Source organism: Delphinapterus leucas, chromosome 7 (genome assembly GCF_059928025.1).
Source record: "Delphinapterus leucas isolate spDelLeu-1000000601 "Yukka" chromosome 7, BTC_Dleu_Yukka2, whole genome shotgun sequence".
NCBI lineage: Eukaryota > Metazoa > Chordata > Mammalia > Artiodactyla > Monodontidae > Delphinapterus > Delphinapterus leucas.
In genome coordinates, this window is record NC_143135.1 from 95,420,238 (window position 1) to 95,435,758 (window position 15,521).

A 15,521-nucleotide genomic window follows, 5' to 3' on the forward strand; every position below is an offset into this window, starting at 1 on the left:
TTTACCTGAACTGCTTCTAAGACATGTCTAGTCTGTGTGTGTTGCTGAGATCTTACACAGATCTCTGACCATTTCATCTGCTTAGGTTTTCCTACCATTCTATATACATGGAGCTGATTTTTGGATCCTTACCCTGTCTTTCAAAGTGTTTACTAACCCTCCAGGCTTATATCTGTGAAATGTGATACTATATTTTCATATACACTATTAATAGAAATATTTAAGAGGACAGAGATGAGGGCAAACCCTAAAGCACACGAATGTTCCTGGTTGATACCAATCCATGGCATATTGAGAAGTAGCAAGATACATGGTGTTGTAGGTGGAATGGGTCAGATCATAAGGAACCTCAAAAGCCTAGTGGAAGAATAAGAAAGTCAGAAGGCTCAGAACCAGAATGTTTTTGAGTAGAAGAGTCACATGGAAGCAGACTAGTATAGCAACAAAATAAAACAAAGCACCAACTGTGGAACTCCACAGATCTGGACTTGAGTCCTAGCTCTATTGCTTGCTAGTTGTAGAACTTGGGCAACTTACTTTAACCACTCTGAGCATCAATTCCTTCTCCTGTAAAATGGGGTAATACCTACTTCATAGACTACTGTGAAAATTAAATGAGATGACATATATGAAGAGCCTAATACATAATGGGTGCTCAATAAATCAAGTAGAAAAAGAGGGTGAGAAGAAAATCATGTTTCAGATGGGTTTGTTTTCTTAGAGACTACCTTTCTAGGAGGCCCAGGTGAGGATGGGACTGTAGTGTGAGCCTCGAATGACTTGCTGGGCACTCAGTCTCAGGTGGTATAGATGAAAGGGCAAAGGGATAAAAGCATATTCTCCTCTTCAAAAGAAGAATTGATACCCCTTGGACTCTAGCTACATATGGAGAATGACAGAGAGAGAGGAGTCGCAGGTGGCACTGAGGTTTTTACCCTGGGTAGTGACAGGGAAGTACTGTAAAGAGGGGTGATGCTTTGCGGAAGATGGGTTCATGTTTCGAGTTGTTGAAGTAGGCAGGATGGTAGGCATCCCCATGGTTATGACCAGTGAGGAGGTAGAGAGACTTGACTGGAACTTGGAGAGAGAGAAGTCAGAGCAAATCTATGTGTTTGCCAGTGGGAGCTGTAGGCATGCAGCAAGTTCTCTGAGGGTGAGTTGGGAAGTGAACCAAGGACAGTGCCATGCAGGACCCCCCAGAGCCATGCTGATCCTTCTTCTTCTTTTCTTTTTTAAAAAAATTATTTATTTATTTTGGCTGTGTTAGGTCTTCGTTGCTGCGCACTGGCTTTCTCTAGTTGCAGTGAGCAGGGGCTACTCTTCGTTGAGGTGCGCAGGCTTCTCATTGTGGTGGCTTCTCTTGTTGTGGAGCATGGGCTCTAGGCATGCGGGCGTCAGTAGTTGTGGCACGTGGGCTCAGTAGTTGTGGCTCACGGGATCTAGAGCGCAGGCTCAGTAGTTGTGGCGCAGGGGCTTAGTTGCTCCGCGGCATGTGGGATCTTCCCAGACCAGGGCTTGAACCCATGTCCCCTGCATTGGCAGGCAGATTCTTAACCACTGCGCCACCAGGGAAGCCTAGCCATGCTGACTCTGACTTGGGACCAGAGAAGAAACTGCCCAATCCTGCTTTCCCTCTCTGCCCCCCATTCCCTGCTTCCTGATCAGAGTTGAATAGATAGACCAGACCTTAAATCCACTCTCGCATCACTGACCTCTGTGCAGAGCCCACTGGGACCCAAACTGTGTCCCTCCATGACTCTCCACTTTTCTGCCCTGACGTGAGAAGGAACTCAAGCTCTTGTCCAGCCAATAGACTCTAGCTTGTTGCTATGATCTTGGACTTCAGAAAGGAGAGATGAGGGGGGAAGGTGTAGAAAGAGAGCTTTGAACAGAAGCAGGCAGGGACAAAGGGAGTGCAAGAGAGAAACAGAGAAGTTGAGTAGGAAAGGTGAGCACCATGGGTATGGAGAAAGGCAGACTGATAGAGGAGAAAAAGAGAGACGGACAGGGAAGAAAAAAAGATTTGCCGAGAAACTGATGAAGTGCAACTGAGAAAACTGTTGCCATGGTGACGGGTCCAGAGGAGGGAGTAGGAGTATAAATCGGATTATGAGTTGGGGGAGCGGGGAGGGGTGTTGCTCAAGACCCAGAGGCAGTGCCCCCACCCCAGGTCCTCCCCACCAGACCTCCTCCACCCACAAGGAATGCCTTTCCCAGGGGTGTCCCAAGGCCAATCCAAGGAGTGCAGTGAGGACAGAAGCACTGGAGGGCCTAGGGCTCTGGCACTCCCTCTCCTCCCCTCACCCTGGGGAGGGGAGCTGTACTCCCACCCCAGTGTGCCTCCTTGACTCTGGGAGAGCTCTCTCCATCGACCCTAATTTCTTTCATTCTACCTCTTCATCAGAGCCCCGAAGTGAAGACAGGGGAGGGAACTTGTTTTAAACACCTACTATGTGCCAAACACTGTGTTGGGCATCTCAGGACTTGTTTCATTTCGTCCTCAGCACGGCCCTCAGAGGTAGGTTTATCGCCTCCATTGACAGGCAGGAAACTGAGATCAAGGTCCCAAGCTGGTGAGCAACAGCCAGAGTGGGGTGCAGCCAGGCCCATCTGCTCCAAAGCTGTTTCCTCTCCTCCTAGCCCTCTGCCTACCTGGCAGAGCCTGTGTCCCATTCCCCGGCTTTTTCCTGTGCCCTCGGAACAGGTCGGGGCAGGCTGGGGGCTTCGGGGGATGGACGAGTTTGAGGCTCTCATTCTATTCTGAGAGATACAGAGAGTTGGGGAGACTTGAGGCAAATACGCCACAGCGGCCAGACTCTGGGCTAAGTGGGAGGCGAAGGCGTGCTCTGAGCTCAGGGCTGGGGGAGTGGGGAGGAAGGGCTGAGGTGGAGAGGACCGTGGGAGTGTGGGAAGCTCAGAGGCCAGGCCATTTCCGGGAGATGCTGCGAGACACAGCGCGGCCACGTGGGGAGCTGGGGAACCCGCAGCTCTCGGTTTGCAAGTCTCTGAGCTAGTGAGCCAGAGTGACTGGGGGTTGGTATTTGACTGCAGGTCTCTTCTCTGCAAGTAAAGTGGCTGGAGGGGGGAAGAGGAGGGCGTGGCTTCCCTCCCTCTCCCTAAGGCTTCTATACAAATAACAGTTTTGCAAAGCGCACCATACCTGATGCATCATTAAACGGGACCTGGGGAGGTGGGAGAAGGCAGAGGTTGGGGTTATGGCCTGGGCATTTATGCCAAGACCACCCCTCCCCGCCACGAGGGTGCAATGAGATTCGAGAGGATGCTGGTGCCCTTCCATCATACCTTGCTGTTCCTCCTAGTGGCTACCTGGTTACTTTGAAACAGCTCCCCGTTCTCTCTGGGGACTGGCTTGAGCCACTCCCTAACCAGGAAGTCCATGTGTGTGTAAGAGATGGCTGGCCCCAAGAGGGGCAAAACGTCCCTTGTCACCAAGCTGGAGATCCCAGGTCCCTGCCCCACACCCCTGTAGAGAGGGATCGGAGGATAGAGCTCCTTCCTCCTCAGGCCTGAAGGGAAGGCTGATCCAGATCAGCTCACTTCTACCGCTTCAGTTCACACCATCTCCTCCACATGCCACCAACATCCAGGACACCCCTCCTGACCCTCCTTCCCTGTTCCTGTCATAGGTTCCGGACCCAAGAGGGTCTAAGGAACTGCCCGGGGGTGAGAAGAAGAGCATCTTCCTTGTCCTCCGCCTTCACACCTGCCCTCCCCAGGCTGTCCGGTCTCCCACCCCTTCACCGAATCCCAGGCCCAACTACACCCGGACATGCAGGCCTTCAACACCCTCTTGCCAGCCCAGTCCCGCTCAGTCATCTGTTCCCCCAGTCTGAAGCAATCTCCATGACTCCTACTTGCCACATCCAAGGAGTATGCGTCATGGCTCTTTATTCCCTGAGCACCAGTTTGCTATGGAACGAACTGAAAGTATTCTTCTTTGGGTACCTGGGACACCACTCCCTCCTGGCGCTTTTTTTTTCTTTTAGGGAAGATTCTCATTCTCCTTTGCAGGCTCCTCTTTTCCTCTGCCCATAGTGTTGCTGTTCCCCAGGCTCTGTTCTTGACCTTGTCTTCTTACTTGGCTTGTACTTCTCTCCAAGGCTGGAGCTGTCACACCTAGCTGACAACCTCCCTGAGATCCAGATCAGGCATCCGACCACCTTCCATACACCTCCACCTGGGTGTCCTCCAGGCACCTCAACTCAGCAAGTTCAGTGATCTCCATCCCCTTCCCACAAATCTGCTCCTCCCACCCCCACTCATGCCCAGCTAGTGACAGTGCCATCATCCACCCAGCTGCCCTAGTCAGGACGCACCCTTAACTCTGCTCTCCACCCCCCTCCACAGCCCTCCCAGCCAAACCATCACCCCCAGATCTCCTCTTCTATCATCTTTTGCCTGGAATCTTATCTCAACAGCATGTCAGAGACATCCAAAATACCTCCCAGCTGTTCACCCAGCACAATCACTGCATTGCAGCAAAAACCATCTTTGTAAGATACAAATTTGATCACAACACTCTCCAGTTTAAAACCCTTCAAGGGCTTCCTTTTAGCCTTAGGATAAAAATTAAAGTGCTTAAAGGGGCTTGCAAGACTTTTCATCTGGTCCCAGCTACTTCTCCAGTGACTCCCTCAAAATCCACTCTTACCTTCCTATGGGCCCGTTCTCTAATCTTGGTCCCTTACAGCCTAAAACAATTTCCCCTCTCCACCCCCACCCCCACCCCCACCCCCCTGCCTTCACGCTGCTAACTCCTACTCAAACTTCAGGTCTTCACTTATTCACCACTTCCTCCAGGAAGCCCTTCGGGACTACCCAAGCCCATGTAAGTTGCCACTTCTGTGAGGAGCCTCTTTGGCGAGTCTGATCTTAGTTTCCTCATTAATAAAATGAGGACAATAATAACAGTACTCACATCACAGAGGTTGTCATGAGGATCAAGCAAGAAAATATACATAAAGGATTTAGCACAGCATCTGGCATGTTGTAAGCACTCAGTAAATAACAGCTGTTATTATTACATCTTCTACTAAAATCCTGATGCAATGAGTAGTGGCCTCTTCAGTATCTCCCACTGGACCATAATTTCAGGGAGAACAATGTCTCATTCACATCAATGTCCAGCACTTAGCACAGTGACTGATGCAAAGGCATTTAATAAACATTTATTGAATAAATTAATTCGGGCCATCATTATTTCTTGTACGGATTAGCTCTCCTTCAGCCTAAGGAGAGGCTTAATTACCCCGCAATCAAGCCTCCACCTACTCTTTCAGTAGTTTTTCTACAACTAGATTGAATTATGCGACTTCCCTACTCAAACCCTGTCGGAGATTCCTCCTGTCTGTGGAAATCACAGGGCGATTGCTCCTTCACTTCTGTACCCCACCCCTTCCACAGCAAACCCTCCTGCCCAGGGTCCTGGCTGTGCTGAACCCCTTGCTGCTTCCACACCCTCCAGCCTCTATGCCCTCAGCCTCAAATATCCTTCCAACACCGTGTCCCAGATGACACACCTGGGGATCCGAGGGCAAAGCTGGCCTCGAAGATGTATATTGTTTGGTTCACAAAGTGCATTTTCCTAATATATATTTAGTTTAAAATTTGAAAATAAGATCATTTTACCAAAAAATTCAGATTTTTGGCTTCTCGTGAAAAAGCGAGAAGGCGTGGCCATACTAGGTCTCCACCTTCCACAAGGCAACTCTTCCAGAGCTGCATGGGGTGGCCCGGTAGATGGAACTCGTGCTGCTACAGTCTTTCTAGTTGGCCCAGTCTCACTCACCTTGTTTTACTACTTTTGTTATCTGCCTGGACCCTGGAGACACCGGGGTCTTCAGCCCCTGCCGGCCTCACAACTTTTTTTTTTTTTTGGCTACACTGCGAGGCTTGTGGGATCTTAGTTCCCCGACCAGGGAATGAACCCAGGCCCTCCGCAGTGAAAGTGCCAAGTCCTAACCACTGGACCGCCAGGGAATTCCCAGCAACATTTTGATCCCATCCAGCTGCAGTGAGGATCTTGGCTTTGTCTCCTTAGCAGCCACCTAGATGGCCCCCACTCCTGCTCCTCTACCTCTCCCACACCTTGGCTCTACCTTGACCTCATTGAACACCCGCTCGCTCAGTCCTCTTTCCTGTCACATCTATCACTCCTTCTCAAAACTAGCCTAGATCTTATTCTCCATCCCTTGAATCTTGTCAATACCCTCAACTTTCCCTACCTTGGAAACCCTGAGTCAGTACAATGTGACAGTTTTATCATTTCTATGCTCTAGCTGTTGAGTAATTTGAACAGTTCCCAAAATGTCAAGGTCAGTAGGATGGTTAATTTTATGTGTCAACCTGACTGGGCCATGTTGTCCAGATATCTGGTCAAACTTTATTCTGGATGTTTCTGTGAAGGTGTTTTTTGGATGAGATTAACATTTAAATCAGCAGATTTTGAGTAAAGCAGATTACCCCATAATATGGGTGGGTCTCATCCAATCAGTTGAAGGCCCTAATGGAACAAAGATGACCTCCACCCTCTCCCCATGAGAAGGAAGGAATTCAGCCAACAGACTGCCTTTGGACTCAAAAACTGCAACTCTTTTCCTAAGTCTCCAGCCTGCCGGCCTCCCCCATCAGATTTTGGATTTGCCAAGCCTCCACAATTGCATGAGCCAATTCCTTAAAATAAATCTGTCTATATATACACATCCTGTTGGTGCTGTTTCTCTGGAGAACCCTAACTAATACAGTCCATGCCCCTGAAGACCAGTAGTCCTCACGCTGAGCTGGGCTGTCACCTCCAAACACAGCCTTCCTCAGGGCTGTTTGTAGCTGTGTCTTCCTCTCCCACAACAGCTAGGCCCCAAACCCTTCTCGCCACTGAGTATCCTACTTCCCAGGGAAAGCAGAGACATTCAGGAGGGAGCTCCCTTAACTTACTTCTCTCATCCCCCAACCTTTCCCAACACAACCCCTCCCCCACGCAAAGTATAAGTTTTCTCTGCACCATTGCCCCCATTCTTCTCTATCTGGAAAGTGTCATTCCTACGGCCAAAGGCTAATGCCTCCACCTCTGATCTGAGTCCCATCTTCTCCCTCCTCCAGGACCCTCCCCATAAATTATACCTCCCTCTCTCCTGTATCTTTAACTTTAAAACAAAACAGGTGAGACTTTTCTGTACCCCCAATTCCCTCCAGTTATGTCTCCTTCCCTTCCCAGCCAAGCTTCTTCAAAGAGCAGTCTACACAGTTCTAACTCTCCCTCCTCCCACTTATCCCTGGACTCTCACAGTCTGGCTTCTGCCCCCCTCACCTGCAGGAACCTGCTCTGAAGGACACACACACCCCTCAAGATGCTAGGCTCAGGGACATTTATCAGTCCTTGCCTTCAATCCTGACCTTCATACCGTTTGACACCTCCTTTGCAAAACCTTCCATCCACTTTCTACTGGTTCTCCTCCTAATGCTCATTCCTCCTTCATCAGCTCCTCGCCCTCCATCTGTCCTCTAGACACTGTGTTTCCCAGAATCTTGTCCTTGGTTGTCTTGTCCTTCCCTTCCACTACTCTCTTCAAGGACTCTTTTCTACATTTATGATTTTAACCATCGCCTGCCTTCCCTCTCTTCATCCCAGACCTCCCCGCTGTGCTGGAGCAAATGTCATTTTCATCTAACTTACCCAAGATATTGGTATTAGTTATCTATTGCTGCATAACAGCTTATCCCCAAATTTAGTGGCTTATAAAAGCAAACATTTATTCTGAGAACCAGGAATCTGGGAAAGACTTAGCCGGGTGTCTCATGAAGTTGCAGTGAAGATGCCAACCTGGGCCACTGTCATCTGAAGGACTGACTGGAGCTGCAGGCTCTGTCTCCAAGCTCGCTCATTCACTGGCTGTCGGTTGGAGGCCTCAATTCCTCTCTGGGTCTTGGCAGGAGGCCTCAATCCCTTGCCACGTGGACCTCCCCATGGAGGTGCTCCCATGCCCTCCAGGGTGAGCAATCCATGAGAGCAAGGAGGAAGATGCAATGCCTTTTAGGACCTACTCTCAGAAGTGACCTACAATCACTTCCGTCATATTCTATTGGCCACATAGACCAACGCTGACACAACGTACCAGTCTTTTACCCACTGCCAATTCATTCTCCACACTGTTTCTAGAATGATCTTTAAGCAAGTAAAACACCTCAAAGGCTTTCTGTTTTCTTCAGCATAAAAGCCAAGCTCCTTAGCATAGCATACAAAGCCATTGGTGACCCAACCGAGTAGCTAGTGCTCTCACCATGTCCATCCTTTAATACTTCTTTCTAGCCAAGATGTATGGTTCACAGTTCCCAGGAGGTGTCAGGATAATTCACTTCTGAGCCTTTTCATGTGCTGTTCCCTCTTTTTGGAATATCCCACTTAGAGATATTTGGAATATCCCACTTAGGAAGGCTAACTCTGCAACTCTCCAAAATTCAGCAACTTGAGAACAGGAATTGTGTCTTGTTATCTCTGTATCTCATCACCTAGCATAGTACCCACCATAGAGGAGTTGTTCAACAAATGTTTACTGAATGAATAAGTGTGTGAGAAGGCAGTTCCTGCATGCCTAGTACCCCTGTGGCATTTGTGGTATCCAAGGAACAGTTTGTCCACCCCTCAGTCACTCTCCCCTCTCAGACTACCTTTCCTGCCCAACCATCTCCCTTTGCTTCAATGACATGGTTGGAAAACACATTCTGAATTCTAACCCACCTCATTTCTTGCTCACTCTGTGACCTTGGGAACATTATTTATTGCCTCTGAGCCTCTAGTCTTCATCTGCACCAAGGGTTAATAAAAAGGAGAGGATAAGATAAATTACTTAAATTAATATTAATTGAACTAGATACTGTGCTAGGCACTCTTAAATAAATTAGCTTGAGCGATAGTCATAGTATCCTGGTGAGACAGACTTTATACCCTTTCTACAGAAGAGGAAACTGCAGCTCAGAGAGGTTAGGTAGGTAACTCGGCCAAGGTCAGAAAACTGGAAGATTTGAGGCAAGTGGTTGTATCATAGGCAACATTAGAAAAAAATAAAGAAGCATCCAGTTGTCTTCCATCACTGAACAACTGAGATTTTCTTACTCTCACAGCTTTTTCCAGCCTAGTACCTCAAGGATAGAGGCTCTGACATTTCCCACCAGAACAACATTTGGTGAGCACTGCATCTTACCCCCAGGTCCAAGTCGCCAAGGTTTCCCCCAGTCTGCTCCTACAGATTCTGACAATGATCTCAACATTCTTTCTGCACCTTTATTTTATAGCATATTTACACCTGTCATATCTTACTAGATAGATGGGAAAGAATGAGTCTTCCTGTTTTACAGGTGAGAAAATTAAGGTTCAAAGTAACTCACCTAAAGTCATATGGTATCACTCCTCAACAGGAGGACAGTAGTCCCCATCAGAAGTTGACATGCCCATGGAACCAAGCGGACATGTTCTTCTAATTGACTGGGAAGCAGAAGAGTGGCATTAGGGAAGGAGAACCATTAAGTATATCAGACAGACCTGAGTTCTGATCTGAGCTCTTTTGGTTGCAAAACTACCATAGTTCAATTTAAAAAGAAAGAAGGAAGGAAGGAAGGAAGAAAGAAAGGAAGAACCACAGTTTAGAAAGAGTAGTTCTGTTTTAGGAGCTAATCTTTGTGGCAGAATAGAGAGATCAGGAGCTCCTTGAGGGCAAAATTTTATCTTACCTTCATATCCCTGGTGCCTAGCACAGTTCCAGGGACATAACTGGTATTTAATAAATGTTTGTTGTCTTGACTAGGGGATTTGGAAGGAAGGAGGCAGGGGAGGGAACTTGAGTGAGTTGAGAATCAAGAATCCAAGGGGGAGACAGCCTAGAAAGAGTGGGTCCAAGAGAGAGACTCCAGGCATTTGTGGCCCTGGTTCCCTTTCTCCAAGCCATGAGGAAATCCTCCAGAGGAAGAGGGTGCTGTGGCTTTAAATGACTTCAGCGTTGTCAATGAATCTGCTCTGCTAAAAGAGTTATCCTCTAGCTCCTGCGCTTGAGCTCCCCCTTCTCTCAGCTCCCCAAACCCTTCTCGGCTGCTATGATGGGATAATTAGATGCGAGAGCTCAGCACAGATGATGCTCCAGTTGCTTAGCAACTAATGGTTTCCATGGAGACCGCAAAGCACAGCCTCCAGAGCAGCCAGTGAGCAGCTCGGCAGGGCAGGGAGAAGACGCAACTCTCAGCTCCTCCAGAAACCTGGGGAGGGCCAGGGGTGGGGAAGCGGGGGGGGGGGGGGGGGGGGGGATTGGAGGGAGAAAGGAGGGTTTAAAGGCACAGGCCCCTCTTATCCTTTTAAAATCTGGTCAGAGCTCTGCCCTCCGCTACCCAACTCCATCCCCCTCATAATTTCAGATGGGGATGGGGGCTTAGGAGTGGACCCTACACGACGCACTCTGCAATAAACCCAACCTCTTCTCCTTTCTCCTCCTGGCTTGTGACTGAAATGGGAAGGAGTCTCTTCCAAGCCCAAGTGTAAACACCCTCCCAGTTGGTGATGGGATTTGAAGAGTACTAAGATCCTTCACCCCTGGAACTCCACCATTTAGTCTGTTCCCGCTCTCCAAAGTTCTCAATGTGCAAAAGATCCTCTTTCAGTTTGTAGAACGGTGATAAGATCTGATCTAAAAGGGGACAAAAGCCAAGGTGCAGGAAAAACAGGATTCAGTTCTTCACCCAAAGGCAGCCTGTCCTGGGAGACTGGGGAAAAACACCTGCTCCTGATCTCCATCACAGGATCCAGAGCGTGTGTGTAGGAGGGGGGAGGCAATACAGAGCATCTGGCGACTCAAAGTGTGGGTCTCCCAGGCTAGCATCAATCAACGTTACCTGGAAGCTCGTTAGAAATGCAGAATTTCAGGCTCCATCTCAGACCCACCGAATCAGAAACTGCATCTTAACAAGATCCCTGGTGATTCATATGCACATTAAATTTGGAGAAGCGCTGGTCTGAGGCCCTCCTACTCTGCTTGGGTCCATGAGTCCTATCTTTATTGTCACCGCCTGCTCACACCCCAGGCCTTGAGTCTACCTTCCCACCGTGGGGGTAAGGACACAACCCCACCAGCCCCTTACTTCCCTACCAGGACCCCGGCCCTCTTCCAGGACTGGGGAAGCTAGAGTGGCTCCTGGAGCAGAAAGACACACATAACACTCTCTGAGGAGGTCTACGACCTCTCCTGACAAAGTATTCCATGTTCCACAAGTGGTTCTACTGCCGAGTCTCAGTTTCCACATCCACAAAAGGTAGCCAATGACATCTACCACCCAGGATGGCTGTGAGGGTAAGTGTGGAGCAACCAAAGACCCTGCCTGGGGCTCAGGGTAGGTGTCTTCTCCTCTTGTCTTCTCTCCACTCACAATTCCTCCTTCACGTCTCTCTAACACTGATGGTCTCTAACACGGATGGTGCCATCAGAGAAGTTGTGTCTCTTTTTCATTTTCTCCTACCAGGTCTCTCTTCTTTTTTATTTATTTATTTATTATTATTTTTTTTTTTTGCGGTACGCGGGCCTCTCACTGTTGTGGCCTCTCCCGTTGCGGAGCACAGGCTTCGGACGCGCAGGCTCAGCGGCCATGGCTCATGGGCCTAGCCGCTCCACGGCATGTGGGATCTTCCCGGACCGGGGCACGAACCCGCGTCCCCTGCATCGGCAGGCGGACTCTCAACCGCTGCGCCACCAGGGAAGCCCCGATTTATTTTTATTTATTTATTTATTTTATTTATTTTTGGCTGCATTGGGTCTTCGTTGCTGTGTGGGGGCTTTCTCTAGTGGCAGTGAGCAGGGTCTACTCTTTGTTGTGGTGTGCAGGCTTCTCAGTGCGGTGGCTTCTCTTGTTGCAGAGCACGGGCTCTAGGCATGCGGGCTTCAGTAGTTGTGGCTCGTGGGCTCAGTAGTTGTGGCGCACGGGCCTAGTTGCTCTGCGGCATGTGGGATCTTCCCGGACCGGGGCTCGAACCCGTGTCCCCTGCATTGGCAGGCGGATTTTTAATCACTGCGCCACCAGGGAAGCCCCTCTCTCTCTACTTTACTCTCAAACAATTCACAAAGGTTGCTGACCAAGGCTGACTGTGCCCACCCCCACCCCCACTGGGTGGGTCAGTGCCCACCTCTCCGAACACTGGACGTCCTCCCCGGCATCCTTGGTCCCACTCTCTAGAAGAATGGGAAGCCCTGTGCGCTCCCGGGCACCCACACCCCTCTGCCTCTCCCAGAGCTCTGGGCCTGGGCCTCAGTGGATGCCAAGAACTGGAACCCCTGGCTCTGCTGCCCCCACCCCCTACTGCCTGTTTCTCTCAGCTTCTCTCCCATTCCTGCCCAACCAAGGCCCTTTCAGGAGCCCCTCAGGGTTATTCTCCTCTCCCTGCACACCAAGGCAAACTCAGAACTTGTCGCCCTCCTAGGAAGAGCCCCGCACCACCTGAGGGGAACGGTCCTCTACAGGCTGGGCTCCAGATGCACGTGAGGCAGGGACACTCATGCCGTTACACGTGGGTGCCCCAGAAGAAGGGGTTTTCCTCCCCCCACCTTAGTTACCCTGCCCCTCTGCAGGTGACTAAACCACCAATATCCAGCCAGGGCCTCCCCCTTCTTGGCCTGAGGGTTAGCTCCCCATCCTGAAAAACCTGTCTGGGGGCCTCCCCTGAGGCTGTAGGGCCCAAGGGGCAGGTTGGACAGGATTCCCCTCTAGCCCCTCCCACCCCCAGGACAAAATCAGACACCCCCGGGGGAGGGCCTCACTTTCCTTAGGAAGCCACAGCCTGCCAGCACCCACCCCAGCTCCCAGCTATGGCATCTCCGCTGCCTGTCCGGACCTTGTCCTTGATCCTGATTCTGCTGGCTGTCCTGGCCCCCGGGGCTGCAGGTTTCTGCCATCTCTGGCCGGGGTGGGGAGGGGCTCAGGGGTCTGGAGAGGAGGGACTGTGCCTTCCAGGGCTCTCAAAGAGGGCTGGTCTGGCCAATTGGGGTTGGGGGACTGGTGATGGCAGTGACCAGGCATCAGTCACTGGGGCCCAGGGCACACTCCTGGTCCCAGATCCAGGAGGCAGGGAGGTGTGGGGAAGAGTCCAAGGCTATGGATATGGGTGGGGTTGGGCTCTGCCCCCTCCTGGCATCCAGGGTCTAGCGGCTTGGTGGAGCACCTAGCTTCTGCAGCTCAAGCCTGCCACCTGGTGGTCGCACAGGCAAAAGACTCGTGTTCTGCAAACGGACTGCAGAATAGGACTCTTCACCCTCAGAGAAGACCCCCAGGGGTGGGGGGCAGATCTATTGATGAGAGGGGGATTGAGCCTCACCTGTATTACCTCCTGGCCCCCCAGCCGACTTCAACGTCTCAAGCCTCTCTGGTCTGCTGTCCCCAGCGCTGACGGAAAGCCTGCTAGTTGCCCTGCCCCCCTGTCACCTCACAGGGGGCAATGCCACACTGATGGTCCGGAGAGCCAATGACAGCAAAGGTCTGCTACCCCCTCCCAGGCATACCCTAGTCCCCAGAGATCCCTTCCCAGGACACCCGGCATCCCTCCTCCCACTCATCCCTTCCTCTTGACCCCCTTCTTGGGCCATCCATACTCTAAATACTGCCCTTCTCCTTGGGGTCTCCAGAAACTTGACCCTGCCTCACACCCCCAATTTCCTGCCCAGTGGTGAAATCTAGCTTCGTGGTGCCTCCATGCCGCGGACGCAGGGAGCTGGTGAGCGTGGTGGACAGTGGGTCTGGCTTCACGGTCACCCGGCTCAGTGCATACCAGATGACAAACCTAGTACCAGGAACCAAATACTAGTAAGTACCGGACCCTGGCCTGGGGCATCTGTGGGAGGGCCTACAGGAAGAGAAGCTGGGTCCTGACTTTGGTGTTAGTTGTGGGAGGTGGTCAGCATGGGGGAGAGTGAGGGCACAGCTAAAGGGGTCAAGAATGCACCTCTCCTGGGCACAACAGGAGGCATAGCTGTGAAGGGGGAGGCCTGGGCTCCCTCTTACCCTAAGTCCCAGATACTCACTGAGGATTCTCTCCTCTCTCTCCCAAATCTCACCACAAAAGCATTTCCTACGTAGTGACGAAGGGGGTATCCACTGAGTCCAGTAGAGAGGTCCCAATGTCCACACTTCCTCGTAAGTAACATCTCAGGGCCCCCAAAGGCTTTCCAGGCCCCTCCCACCCCATCCCGCAGCTGCCCCTCCCTGTGTTCCCTTAGCTCCTTTGCTTACCTCTATCTTCACACTGAGCCCTTGGCATTTTAAGTGGCTGTTGACTCACCTGCCCGCGCCGCTAAACTTTGTGGGTAGCGATTGTGTCTGATTAATTTCTGTATCCTCAGTGCCTGACATAGGAGATGCTTCGTAAATGTGTTTTTTTTTTGTTTTTTGTTTTTTTTTCGTAAATGTGTTTTTGATGGATGTCTGGATCCCTCCAACGAGTTGTTGGTTGGTTGGGTGAATAAATGGGTGAAGGGATGGCTGGTTGGATGAATGGATGAGGGACTAGGCTGGGAGCCTTGGGAAGGATGCGGGCCGCTCCTGACCACAACGGCCTCCCTCCTCTCTTCCGACAGGAAGGAAGGCAGAATCTATTGGGCTGGGAATGGCCCGGACGGGCGGCATGGTGGTCATCACGGTGCTGCTCTCTGTAGCCATGTTCCTGCTGGTTCTGGGCTTCATCATCGCCCTGGCACTGGGTGCCCAAAAGTGAGGAGGACAGCACCAGGCAGCAGGCTCCTCCAGGAAGTCCAAGGCACCGTCCATTCCCCCAGCTCAGGGCTCTGCTTTTGCTCCTGTCTCCTCTGCTGAAAAGACTGCCTGCTCTCAGGCCACAGGTGCCAGGCTCTGGCTCCTCTGGTGCCATCAACTCCCCTCCCTGCCCCCTCTCCACTGCAGCCCTTTCCTCCCTCTGTCCCCCTCCTTGTCCCCTAAGGCCTCACCTTGGCCCAACACTCCCTATTATTCCCCTCATCCCACTCGTGTCAGAATTGGTTTTCCTCCCATTTCACCTCTTTAACCAATCCCTACCCGTGACAGATGGGAATTTTTCCTTCCCTCAGTGAATTTAGTTCCTACAATAAAACCTGATGCCATGTTGCTGTGTGTTTTTCTCTTCAACGTGCTCCACTTTGGGGTGAACCTACAGAATCTGTGTCCAGGCTGCAGCTGCTCCCAGTCCTCTCTCTGCCCTGGAACCCCAAAGCTGCTTTTCCCAGGAGGCAGGAAGGGGTGGATGGGATAAGAATCCAAGAGTCAGGGACTTCCCTGGTGGTGCAGTGGTTAAGAATCTTCCTGACAATGCAGGGGACACGGGTTTGAGCCCTGGTCCGGGAGGATCCCACATGCCGCGGAGCCACTAAGCCTGTGAGCCACAACTACTGGGCCCGCGGGCCACAACTACTGAGCCCGCGAGCCACAACTACTGATGCCTGTGTGCCTAGAGCCCGTGCTCCACAACGAGAGAAGCCACTGCAATGAGA

The 15,521-nt window shown here is 51.2% G+C and overlaps 1 protein-coding gene across 1 annotated transcript; it reads left to right on the forward strand.

The window, feature by feature from the left end:
* The first annotated feature begins 12,839 nt into the window (after window positions 1–12,839).
* UPK2 (uroplakin 2) lies at window positions 12,840–15,169 on the forward strand. The gene is made up of 5 exons (XM_022560199.3): window positions 12,840–12,930; window positions 13,385–13,519; window positions 13,707–13,845; window positions 14,105–14,175; window positions 14,616–15,169. The coding sequence occupies exons 1-5, from the start codon at window positions 12,855–12,857 to the stop codon at window positions 14,750–14,752; spliced, it is 558 nt and encodes a 185-aa protein (XP_022415907.1). The 5' UTR covers window positions 12,840–12,854; the 3' UTR covers window positions 14,753–15,169.
* Window positions 15,170–15,521: the final 352 nt, after the last annotated feature.

Coding starts and splice junctions, on each gene's coding strand:
- UPK2 (XM_022560199.3), top strand. CDS start 12,855: ATGGCATCTCCGCTGCCTGTCCGGACCTTGTCCTTGATCCTGATTCTG. Junction 12,931..13,384: donor CCTGGCCCCCGGGGCTGCAG/GTTTCTGCCATC, acceptor CTGGCCCCCCAG/CCGACTTCAACGTCTCAAGC. Junction 13,846..14,104: donor GTACCAGGAACCAAATACTA/GTAAGTACCGGA, acceptor TCACCACAAAAG/CATTTCCTACGTAGTGACGA.